Below are 12,348 nucleotides of genomic sequence, written 5' to 3'. Positions count from 1 at the left end.
ACATGATCTATAACTCCTAACACATCTTTCCAATTCATGGTGATTACTTGATCTGAAGACAAATGATGAAGACCTGCAATCCTTTGTTGTATTTTTTGTGTTTTCAAGATCAAGACAATCTCTTTTTTTGTTTATCCCATGAATTGAAATTCTTTTTTGTGGTGCTTGAATCAGATGTGTACGAGAGGAAAAACGTATGTTCTTTTGTAATATTTATAAAAGCATGTATTAAAACTTTTATTATAATTTTTGTTATCTAAACATATTAAAAATATATTAAATTATGTTAAAAACTAGGCCCTGCGTACACCCCGCGTACTCTCCGATTTTCTTGTAACTCGCTAGGCCCGGACCGATTCACGCTTAGCGTAGTTCCAAACAGAGGTTTTTAATAGCAAAACGACTATAAAATTCTAAAAATAAAAATAGAAAGATGGTGCATACTGAGAGATGAGTAAATGTGTATTGTTCACAGGACCAACGGATTAGAAGTTTGAGGTGGTCAGAGTAATACGCAGAGTATCCCATGTGATCTCCACCTGTCGTCTCTCTTTCTCAACTTCCAACCTTATTAACTATGTTTTCTCTTTTATTTATTTATTTATTTATTTGGTGTATGCCAATTAAATTCATTTTCTTTCATTATGTCTTGGTTGACATTTCTATACAGTCTATATAACATATCCTAGTTTTCACTTTTCATATGGAACGGCATACAAAAATTCCAGCTTTTAGTTTCATAATATTTTAAATTTTATTGTTATCTTATTGTTTTTTTTTTGGACCAATATTGTTATCTTATTGTTACATTTAATGAGACGTGTTCTTAGTCTAGTGGCATAACATAATTTTACATACCAAAATCATCGTAATTTTTAGCTAAGCAATTCTAGCTCGAAACAACCTAAAACACTAACCTTTTGTGGCCATATGGATATGAATCTATGTTTTGATCTCACTTAGATATCCGAATAAATAATTTATCTGTGGGCTGCATTTCCATAAAAATATTAGTGTAGACTTTCCATAATTGTAAGACACCCAAGTTAATAACAAAAATATTATTTTATGTGTGTAGACTTCTATTCTCTATGAAAATATTTATGTTTTCTATATTCAAATTGCTAAAATATATGTAAATAGATGTTAAAATGTAGAAGATAAAAAGGTGGAATCTATTATATCAATTATATTTACTTATATGATTTAATATTTAAAACTAACAAATAAATAAATGAGGGTGAAATGGATGCTGACCATCCATGACATATGCCCACAATCCTCGTTTACAAATATTTTGAGTCTGCATAATGTATGTTGTTCATGTCCACTGAATGTTATCCACAGTATTTTGTCACAATATATTTTTTGTAACTTTTGTTTTCAAATTAAAAAAGTATATGAAAGTGGAAGTTAAAATATAAAGAATAAAAATATAATTTATTATATCAACATATTTATTTTTATATTTTATATTTTTTAAAAAACAAGCAAAAAATGTGGGATACATTGATAATAATAAGAACAAATAAAAATAAATAAAAATTCACTTCCCCTCCAATTATATCGTCTAAACATAAAAGTAATAATTAATTAATTATATTTATTAATTGGCTATTAACCAGACGATTTCATTATGTTATCTGAACAATGACAATTTCATCTACAATATATCAGCAAACGTGCTCTTTCAGTACATCACTACATTGTGACTTCATGTGTAAAAAACATTAAAAAAAAAGTGACATAAAAATGTCATAAAATGTCTTCCTATCTATATTACACTCGAATTTGTGTGTATACAAAAGGATAAATGACATAAAAAGGATAAATGACATGTTTTGTAATAAAACCCGTCCCATCTTTTGACTTATGTAGTTCTAGGTGATATTAAAATTGGCTTTGGGTTATTCATATGATTTTAGTCGTATACACACAACACAGACATATATGTATACTCTCTGTAAATAATTACCAGAAAAACCAAGAAGATTTCGTTTTGAATATGTGGGGAAAGTTTTTTTTTTTTTTTTGACAAAGTATATGTGGGGAAAGTTTATTTAAAATTAGAGTAAAAGGGATTCAAAGTGTGATAATCCCCTGACAATTATTTTACAAGTGGTTTTTAATTTTTGCTTATATTTCATAATCATATTCATTTTGAAAGAAAATAACGACATGGCTTAATCAAAATGATGAGATGGCTTCCATTTTATTATGACATGTAAACATTTAATGATAAAAAAAATTGATTTTTGGTAAGATTCTTAAAATAAGATAGTTATATAATCTTGGATCCATACCATAAACGTAAATTGTATTTATAATTATTATTAAATTTCTTAAAACTGATATAACTGTAAATAGAAACTTTTATTATTTTTATTTTCATCATAATTCATTATATAATTATTTTTGCAGATAAAATAGGACAACTTTGATTAAACTTTTATGAAGAGTAAAATATTTACGTCATACTTGGATCAAAAGGTATATAGATATGATTAATAGAATTTTTACTCTATTGAACTTATGTGGATTTAAATGTTATACAATAATTGTTGTGTGATGAATATTGATTTATTGCGATAAATTAAATAAATAAATTTTATAGATGTAATAAAATTTTAACAAAAAAAACTCAGAGCTATAGTTTTAAATATGTACATATATATATATAACTAATTTTTTTTGTTATTTTAACTTAATTTTACTCACCCATAAATTAAATTGAATATTTTTAAGTCAACGGAAAAATAATAAAAAATAATTATTTTTATTTTTAAAATTTATATTTATATATATAATTATTTTGAAAGATTTATTTATGCATATGGCGCAGAAAAGCAACTAATTAACATTACTTGAAGATCAAGAAATATAGTATTTTGATTATAATTTCAATCAGTGTCCAAGAAAGCTATATGGCTTGGCGTTCAGTACATTTAGCTAATATCTAATCTATTTCATTAGTAACTTCGTATATATAGGTTTTATTAGTAAATCTCTTATCGGAACAAAAAATACTTCCAATTCTCACATATAAATAAATTAGTTTTAAAGTGATCTCTTTTTATTTCTTAAGAAAATAATTTCCCTTAAAATATAAATTACTTAGTTTCATATATTAAAAAGGTATGTAATAACAATAACTATTAAAATAAGAAACTCATTACAATACCCTTTATATATAGACATAGTGCACAAGACCATGTTAATTGTTTTTTTTTTTTTTTGCTAACTTTTGGGAGCCATGTTATTGTTTAGACAATTATGAAACTATATGTTTGCTATTTTGAGTTCTATATGTTGAGTGCCCCAATTATATTTTTCATTCTATTGGTGCTCGGCAAGATTTGTATAAAGAACCAGTTATTGGTACTTTTCCTTTACTAGTTTGCATTTCTTACCATCATTTGTATCATTTATTTGTATTTTACCCTTATTTGATATTTTTATAGTTTTCTTATGAAACAAAACAAGAGAAATTTTTTAAATATAACCTACAACTTGATTTACCAATATAACCTAGTGAAGTGTTTTTGTGGTTTGAAAAGGCTTTTTGAGAAAACTTCTCAAGAAGTCTACCGTGAAATTTTTTTCCAAGAAATCTTCTGTGAAAAGACTTTCCAAAAAGTTTTTTGTGAGAAAACTTCATAGAAAATCTTCTCACGTAATTGATCTTAAAAATAATTTATAAATTTTGTAAAAACTGTTTTTATGAGGAAAAATTGAAATTATATAGTTATAAATATTTCTAAATGATGTAAACTTAGATTTACTAAAATTGAATTATTTTCAACACAAATGAGTTAATATAAGTTGTAAATCATGAATGTTTTGATTTATGGTTTGGTAACATATGTTGTATTATTTGTATTTTAAGGTTAGATTTTAGAATCTTAATTTTTTTTTTAAAGATTCAGTTAGACATATATGTGTTTTGTTTTGTAGATATTACACTTTACAAATTGGTCATATGTTTAATATGTGTTTGTCGATATTTATTTAGTTATTTGATATTAGGGTTTAGAAGATTTCTTAGAAAGTTTTGTAACATGTAATGCATTAGAAGACATTTTGGGAAGTCTTTTCGAACGACTAGTAAAAGGAGTTAGAAGACTTCTTTATGTGTACTCTTTTAGTTAATAAATTCTTTTGTAAACTTGAAAAGATGTTAATGAATTATTTTTGGTAAATATGTTCATGTCTACAATATTATTTTGCCAAAAATACTCGACATTATTGAAGTTATTGATACAATATACCAAGAAACATTTTAACATTATCAAACACAGAAGACTTATAGGAAGTATTACTTTAACGTTATCAATCACATAAAACTGCTTAAGAAAATTCTTTAAAAATAGTTAGAGAACACATTACATCTTCTCTCAGAAGACTTCTTGGCAGACTTCACGCCAATTGAGCGGGAAATTTAAGCGGAAAACATAAATTTTAAGTGAAAACTGAAATTTAAAAAGTATATATTATGATCTAAGAAGACACATTAAACCAAATGACTTGATATTCTTGAAGTTACTTAACACTTTTGAAAATTAAAAAAAAATATATCTTAGAGTTACTTAACACTCTTAAAAATAGAAATTTTACAAAAACTAACTTTGAAGACTTCTCCAAAAGACTTCTTAAAAAGTCTCCTCTCATTAACTAGAAACATTAATAAACAATAATGTTTGTAACCTCATAATTATCAACAATTAAATTATGAATTTCATTCAAGAACCTTAATATTGGCTAATACACATAAATTAATAAGAAAATCTTAATAAGTCATTTCAAATTTGGAGAAAATGAAAGTTTAATAAACTTTAATGTAGAAGACTTTTACGTAAGTCTTTTTAGAGAAGACTCCTACGTAAGTATTCTATTTAGGTCATTTTTGCAATTGCAATTTACGTAGAAAGACTTCTTAAGAATGCTACTTTACAGCAGACTTCACAAGAAATTTTTCTTTATAAATATTAGCTTATTTTTGAATTTGATTTTTTTTTCAAAAATACTTAGAAGTCTTTTCTCATAAACAGGTTAGCTTTACAATTGATCAAAGCTCTGCAACCAAAGCTCTGCAAATATTTGATTTAAAAAAAAATACTTATATAGATTTTTAACAGTCACATGAAGTCTTCTCACTGTCGTAAAAAGTCTGCGTATGTTACTTGTGCAGTTGACCATATTTAACTTTTTCAGATAAGAATTAGAAGTCTTCCATTCTAATTAATATTAAATATTTTACTATTAATTTCAGTTGTAAAATTAATCCATGCAGATTTCTAGCGACAGTGGAAAGACTTCATGTAACAGTAAAGAAGACTTCCCTTGAGACATCTTTTGATAGAAGATTTTTTGGAAAATCTTCTATTAAAAATCAAATTTCTTACAGACTTCCGTCAATTGCAAAAATAACATATTTATCTGTTTTTTTTGTTAACAAAGAATAGTTAGAAGACTTTGATAAAAAAAATACAAAAGTCAATTGCAAAACTAATCTATGCATTGAGTCTTCTCGATGGAGAAGAAGTCTTCTTCGCAAAACAGATCTGAAAAATTCAAAAAATCATTTCTAGATCTAGTGAGATTCATTTTTAGCTTCTACAAGCACACACAATTTCTTAATAAAAGTTGCACACTCGTTCTTGTCCAAAAATAATGAACTTGAGTAACTCTAATAAGCTTATAAGTTTTGAAATAAAAAAATTTAGGATTTTGGGATGAAATAAGAGATGAAGTGAAAGGGAAATGGTTTGTGTGTGTAAGAAATAAGAAATATGAAAATGAAGATGTTAATTTTAGGTGCATTTAGAGCTTGGAATTTGTTGTTCATGATGGTTGTGTATTGATGACAATGTTGTAAATAAAAGAGGAAGATGAAGATGATTGAGTAAAACAAACATTTTCGGAAAAATAATAATGATATTTTCGTGAATAATCTGAACTTGTAGAACGAATAAAAATTCTAAAAAATCATTTGACCTTTTTTGAGTCATATTTGCAAAAACTCCATTAAACAAAGATTAAAATTTAGAAATTATTAGTCCTTTAAATTTGAGATTTGACTATGTTTCTTGTTGCTATACAAATTAGCAATGTTATTGTTTTGTTTTTTTTGAAAGAACAATGTTTATTGGACGGTGAATTTGGTTGAACGGACTGTTTTATTTAATCAGTAATATTAGAGACGTTTTAAAAAAAAGGAAAAAGCCGAAAGATAGAAGAAACTAATTAGAAAATAAGAACTGATATTTGTTTGTTTGTTGAGTCTAGGACGAAGTGAAGGTTTGGTCGGTCCAAAAGTTAGGTGGTTTCTACTACCATAACTGCGGCTATCGTCCCAGGGAATCTTTCAATTCGATGCTCATTTTTATCAAAAAAAAAAAAAAATCCTCGACTTTCCACCTTTTCCTATTTTGCATCTCTACTACAAAATTTTGTAGAACATAGGCTATGTTTTCCAAACGGTTAGTACACAATAAATCTACAGTGAACTAACGACTATAAATTCATAAGATATCCGAATAGACTGGTTTGTGTTTGCTTTGTGTTTCATTTGACAGGTTTATTCACATATTAAAATGGTGTCAACTAATTAGAAACCACCACAGTTAAAAACCGTATGAGAGATTTTCTCTAATTGAAATAATTAAACCAATCAAACAATCAATTGAGTACCACTTACACAAAGCCGTATGCGAGCTTTTCCCTAATTGAAATAATTAAATAGCCAAACTGAGGTCTTCATTTAAAATTTTTTTTACCATTTTAGTACCGGAGTTTTAGGTAGTATTAGACTCTTTTTAGGTCTATACATGTTTTGGAGCAACATGGAGATTATAGAGCATTTTAGAACATAAGGATGAGGAAATTCGTAGTTGTTCGGGTAGTTAGAAGTCAAAACCAAAATTCAGGAGAAATGCCGATCGACTCAAGCCCAGAAGTCTCACATACTACCAGAATGCTCTTGGCCAATTTTATACCTAGTATTTATAGCTTTGCCATTGTTTAGGCAAAACACCACCTTGCACATCTTTACCACACCATATTACTTAGGGCTTTTATTTAGTAGCTTTTGGAAAGAAAATCAAAGACTTTTTCAAAGATATTGTATTGAAACTCCAAATATGTCTTACTTTATCTATTTATGCAATTCATTCAGTTCATCTTTATGTCTTATTTAATTATGTCTGAGTAATCATCATGTTAGATTTAGGGTTTTTTAGGGTTTTGATGAGTTAATGATATCATAGAACTGCTAGGATAATTTAAATAGGATCCTTCATAGAATTGATCTAACTGCTTGTGTTCTAAACTAGCTAACTAGAACCGTTAACTTAGGATAATAGACAATCACAAAAGTGAGTTCTTTACCTAATAATAAGTCTGATGAGCTACGTTTTTAGGTGCATGCGAGAACTGGTTTAACTAATCTAGTGAATATATCGATTAGGACGTCAACGCTTGTCTAAGGAAGTATCAATCGACACTCTATAGTGTTGATCGACACTCACTCCTTGTTCACATGTGAGAGCTGGAACGTAGGACTTAGTCATCTGACTAGACTGAAATCGAGAGCTGGATATCTTACTATTGCATTCGAGTTCTAGGACGGTTAATCACACATCCTTAGCACCTATAACTAATAATTTTTATTGCCAAAAACCCTAAATCTAGCTTTCATCCCATATATCTTACAACAAATTATTTACTTGTTTTCTGCTATTTACTGTTTTAATAATTATTTGCCTAGTTTAATCTTGATTTCTATAGTTTATTGTGTGCATACGCTCTCTGTAGATTCAATTCCTAAGTACTACAATCCGATCTCTTATTTGAGAGAGAAGGTTGATGTAGGATAATTTGAGTGATATCAACTTACATAGTTGATCATAAGTATTTCAAGTTAAAGAGAATTATGAAACAAAAATGTAAGCGATTCCATTTCCATACAATTCTCTGAATAACATGGAGTCATCTTAACTCCAACAATCAAGAGAATTTGATGGCTCTAGCTCTCGGATGCAACTGTCAACCACGTTTACAACCCATTTCTCGACCCCTATACCAGCAGGACATGCTGAACTGAGTTTCACTTGTAAACTTCCTAAAAACACGTGCCTTGTGGAGTTATATTGACTTGTTAAGGGACCACTAAATTCTGTTTGGGTATATAAACCAGTTTTCTTGTTAATTTGCTATATGAAAATTGGGCTTAGCCTACGTTTATAGATTTTATCAACACTCCAATTTTTCCTAGTGTCTTTGTCTCCTGTCAATGTGGCGACACTCTTGATTCTTCAAGAGTTTCTAAGTTGTAAATCTATATAGAGCTGGACAAAATAACCAGAACCGAAAACAAACCAGAACAGACCCAAAATAAACCGATTTTCTTTGGTTTCAGGTATAAGCCTTAATACTCGATGGTTTGAAACATTAATACCAGTGAGAATCAGTTAAGTTCCGGTTATTATCCAAAAGACCTGAAAATTTGGGTATTATATAAAATTTGGGTATTATAAACATAGTTTTAGTATTTCGTGAATACATGTTTTAATTATTCAGATTTATAAAGATATTAGATTTCGGGTATTTTTAGTTTTCTTACTGGTTTTCAAATATTTTTTTAGGATTTATGATATATTTTTAAAATTTTAGGTACTATTTCAAGTTTTCGGATAGTATTTCGGGTTTTAGGTAAAAATACCCAAACCAATCCATTTTTTCTGGAAATTTCCCAGTTATCAAAATTAAGTATCAAATCAACTCGAAACTTAAATAAAACTAATTGAAACCGAACTGAAACTCTATGAACATCTATACAGGTCCAAATTATTTAACCCGAAAGAAGCAAAACCGATCAGTTCCCTAACCCTATAAAAGTCACCTGTATATTAGACATATACACACAATCAGTGCCCGCTTAAGGCATGTGCAGACAGTGCTTTTGCACTTAGTCACTTAATTTTTGATGGTCCTATTTAAAAATTCACAATAATACAAGCAACAGTTTGGATCTAAAAAAATCTAGGACAAGGGCCCTATGTTGGATGAGACGGGCCTGCACACTTATTACACAAAATGTATACTTCATATTGAGAGCTTTGATTACAGGAGAATAAAAGAGCACATTATCCAAGTTTCTTGAAACTGAGGTTAAGGCTATGTCTACTACAATGCCAGAGGTTGAAGTGTCTACAGGGAAGGCAACAAATGGAAACACTGCAGTAAAGACTGCAATTCAGGTGAAGACTGCAACGACTGCTTCGAGTATAGTTTCTCACTTGAAGACTGCATTTTTACGAAAGTTTCGGCCTGGTTGTCATCACTATGGTATTGTTGGGCACATTAGATGAAGCAAGCTTATGGTATGAGGTGTCATGGTTCAATAGGTTATTCTTGTGAAGTTCAAGAACATGTTCGACTTGACTCTTTCGAGTTTGTTCAATGAGCTAATCATGGAGGATTAGTGCTCAAGAATATGTGGTCTAGGAGATTTGATCACTATGGAGATGGTGGAATGAGATTTAATCCTCACTTTGGAGAATATGGATCTTTATATTAGTTTTTGACCATGATGTGACTCATAGGAGGAGAATGAAGACGTGATTTTCTATCTAGAGTTGATGAATTCACATGCATAGTCAAAAAGGGGGAGATTGAAGATGTATACTATGTATCGGTTCTTGAAGAATTACATGAGAAAGTACATGTGTATATCATAGAGATGGGCTGAGTTGGAGTTTGTGTTTTGTGATGTATGTGGCCTTGTTAAGCTTGGAGAATATGTAATATATATTTATTGGAAAATTTACATTAAATGTAAATGATATTACTTGAAGAGGAAAATGAAAAGAAGTTATTCCTTATGAAAAAAAGAAAAATTACTTAAGTTATCTTTGGAAAAACTTGAGAACCAAGTTTTGGTTATATATACAAGGTGGACGTGCATGTATGAAGAAAATTATCTCTAAAAATAAGATAACTGAGAGATCTTATTTGGTGCTTGTGTGATCAAGGTTTTGGTGTCACTGCTCTGCGTTAAGTTTTGATGTAGTTGTTGATATATTTCCATAACGTTGGAAGATTAAAGCCTAGACTCATGAAAATTTTAGCTCATGGTTATGCTATTCTGAAAAACCAAAGTGTAGACTCTAGGGTAAGTTTTAGTTTAAGATTTGATTATCCTAAAAAAAAATTGTAATAAAAATGGTTATATTTTGAAGAGGTTGTGCATGAGTTACACATTAGCAGATTAGTGTAATTTGTTTACTTGTTCTAATGAATTTAAAAAAAATATATATTTATTTTTCGCACGTTACTGTGACCTCATTGAACTTACATAATATATGGTTGTTTAAATAGTTTTATCTTTTTTCACATCTATTTCATATACAATAAGTTTTATAAATGCAACTTTCGTTTGCCATTGCCATTACTTAGCTAAGAGTTCTGTATCTCGTTACACCCACCGTTCACCAAAATATACTACGTTACTTACTATAAAGAGAAAACGAGTGATATGTATTGACCGAAAAATAAAGGAAAACGAGTAATTTATCCCACTAACGGGCCTTAATTTACGGTAGCCCATTAGTTAGGCTCACCTCTCACTCTAAGTCTATTAAAAGACCGGCGAAGGATCCGAAAGTGAGACCTAGTTTGCGCATTTTATCCGTAAATTTGATTCCATCCGTTATTTATTTCGATTCGATCTGAAAAGTTCGATTATCCGTAAAGTTTTGGAGAAAATCAAATAGTAAAACTCAATATCCATTAAAAACGAAGCAAATCACAAAATACTAAAATTTTAAGAATCGCTCCGTTTTGACAACTATATAAATATAAATATGTACTGATTAAATGTAGAGTTTAAATGTGTGAGTTTATATAATTTTTATTTTAACATATGATTTAATAAATTCTATTCACATCATTACTTATAAAAGTATTAAAATTTAAAAAAAGAAAAAAAATTATCATGATATCTATAACTTTTTCTTAAATTTGTCTTTCTTATAACTAATTTTAAGAATTATAAAAATATAGTTTCATCGTTTCTTTTATTTTTTATTTTATATATCATTTAAAATATCTTAAAGAACAAATTTATCTTGATTTTTTCTAGATTATTTGTATTAACTAAAACGAAATGATATATCCTTAAGTATTCGTAAATATCCGTAAATATATACATATTTTCGGATATTTAGTTTCTGGATATCCGTATTTTTTTGGAACAAAACAAAACGAAAAATTTGATATCTATAACATTCTAAACAAATCATACACACCTCTAAAAACTTGGATATCCAATCCGTGACAAGTCATAACTCATAACTGTAACTAACATATTCACCAAAATAAGAACAATATTCGTTTGACGTCATTTCCAATGAACTATCTCCCACACGTGTCACTGGTCATCTTCACGCCTTAGGTTTCGAGATCGATGAACTATCTCCCACACGTGTCACTGGTCATCTTACCGTTTCTCTAATCTGCTGCCAGGTTCCTTTCTCCCTCTTCTTCTTGAATTTTGATCATTGACTCTTTTTGTCCACAACTTCTGAGAAATTTCAATATCTTTAAAAGCCTTTCAAGGTGCTAAACGGTGGTGTGTCTGCTTTGATCGCCGAGTCTTTAGCAAGTATGGGAGCTCACATGGCTTCCGGTTTCAAAAGGGTCGCTGGAATTCAACTCTCAATAAACCACGTAAAGAGTGCCGATCTCGGAGACCTTGTCTTGGCCCAAGCATCCCCTGTAAGCACAGGCAAAACCATTCAGGTCTGGGAAGTCAAGCTTTGGAAGTCAACACAGAGAACGGAGAAGAAAATCTTAATATCTTCCTCCAGAGTCACACTTCTATGTAACCTTCGTGTCCCAGATCACGCCAAAGATGCATCAGACCGGCTAAAATTGATCTCCAGATTGTAGATTTCAAAGCCTTCTTTTTCTCTCTGTCTATATATATGATTGTGTTTATCTTGCTACTGGCTTCTTATTGTCACTTGTATGTATCATCATCTAAACATTCACTCCTTTTGGGTGAAAATAAGCTAAAAGTGGCAAAACATAGTTAACTGTTATTGTCCCTGATATGGAAAATCTACTGGAATATCAAGTAGTTAGAAATCCCCAAATTTTTGTTACAGCTTGTGTCTCTACTCTGTACACATAGAATGTGCTTACCTGCAACATCACTTCAGACTGTAACAAGTTTTTTTTTTGGTCTAAAGATTGTAACAAGTGGAAGATATAATCTACACATATAATGTACTCAAAGTGTAGTCTTTTATTTTTTGTAACACACAAGTCAAAGTGTAGTCATTTTGG

The 12,348-nt window shown here is 29.4% G+C and overlaps 1 protein-coding gene across 1 annotated transcript; it reads left to right on the top strand.

Moving 5' to 3' along the window:
- Positions 1–9,176: 9,176 nt before the first annotated feature.
- Positions 9,177–12,113, top strand: LOC106297220 (1,4-dihydroxy-2-naphthoyl-CoA thioesterase 1-like). The gene is made up of 3 exons (XM_013733502.1): positions 9,177–9,345; positions 11,381–11,523; positions 11,608–12,113. Exons 1-3 carry the CDS (start codon positions 9,177–9,179, stop codon positions 11,947–11,949), a joined length of 654 nt encoding a protein of 217 aa, XP_013588956.1. The 3' UTR covers positions 11,950–12,113.
- The last annotated feature ends 235 nt before the right edge of the window (positions 12,114–12,348 follow it).

This window comes from Brassica oleracea, chromosome C6 (genome assembly GCF_000695525.1).
Source record: "Brassica oleracea var. oleracea cultivar TO1000 chromosome C6, BOL, whole genome shotgun sequence".
Classification (NCBI taxonomy): domain Eukaryota; kingdom Viridiplantae; phylum Streptophyta; class Magnoliopsida; order Brassicales; family Brassicaceae; genus Brassica; species Brassica oleracea.
Note: the sequence above shows the minus strand (reverse complement) of the source record. Positions and strands in the feature narration are given on the sequence as shown.

What these genes read in the sequence shown, in the direction of transcription:
- LOC106297220 (XM_013733502.1), top strand. Translation starts at nt 9,177, where the DNA reads ATGTCTACTACAATGCCAGAGGTTGAAGTGTCTACAGGGAAGGCAACA. An exon ending in GCCTGGTTGTCATCACTATG is followed by an intron (nt 9,346 to 11,380) that starts GTATTGTTGGGC and finishes CACCAAAATAAG; the next exon opens with AACAATATTCGTTTGACGTC. An exon ending in TTTCTCTAATCTGCTGCCAG is followed by an intron (nt 11,524 to 11,607) that starts GTTCCTTTCTCC and finishes TATCTTTAAAAG; the next exon opens with CCTTTCAAGGTGCTAAACGG.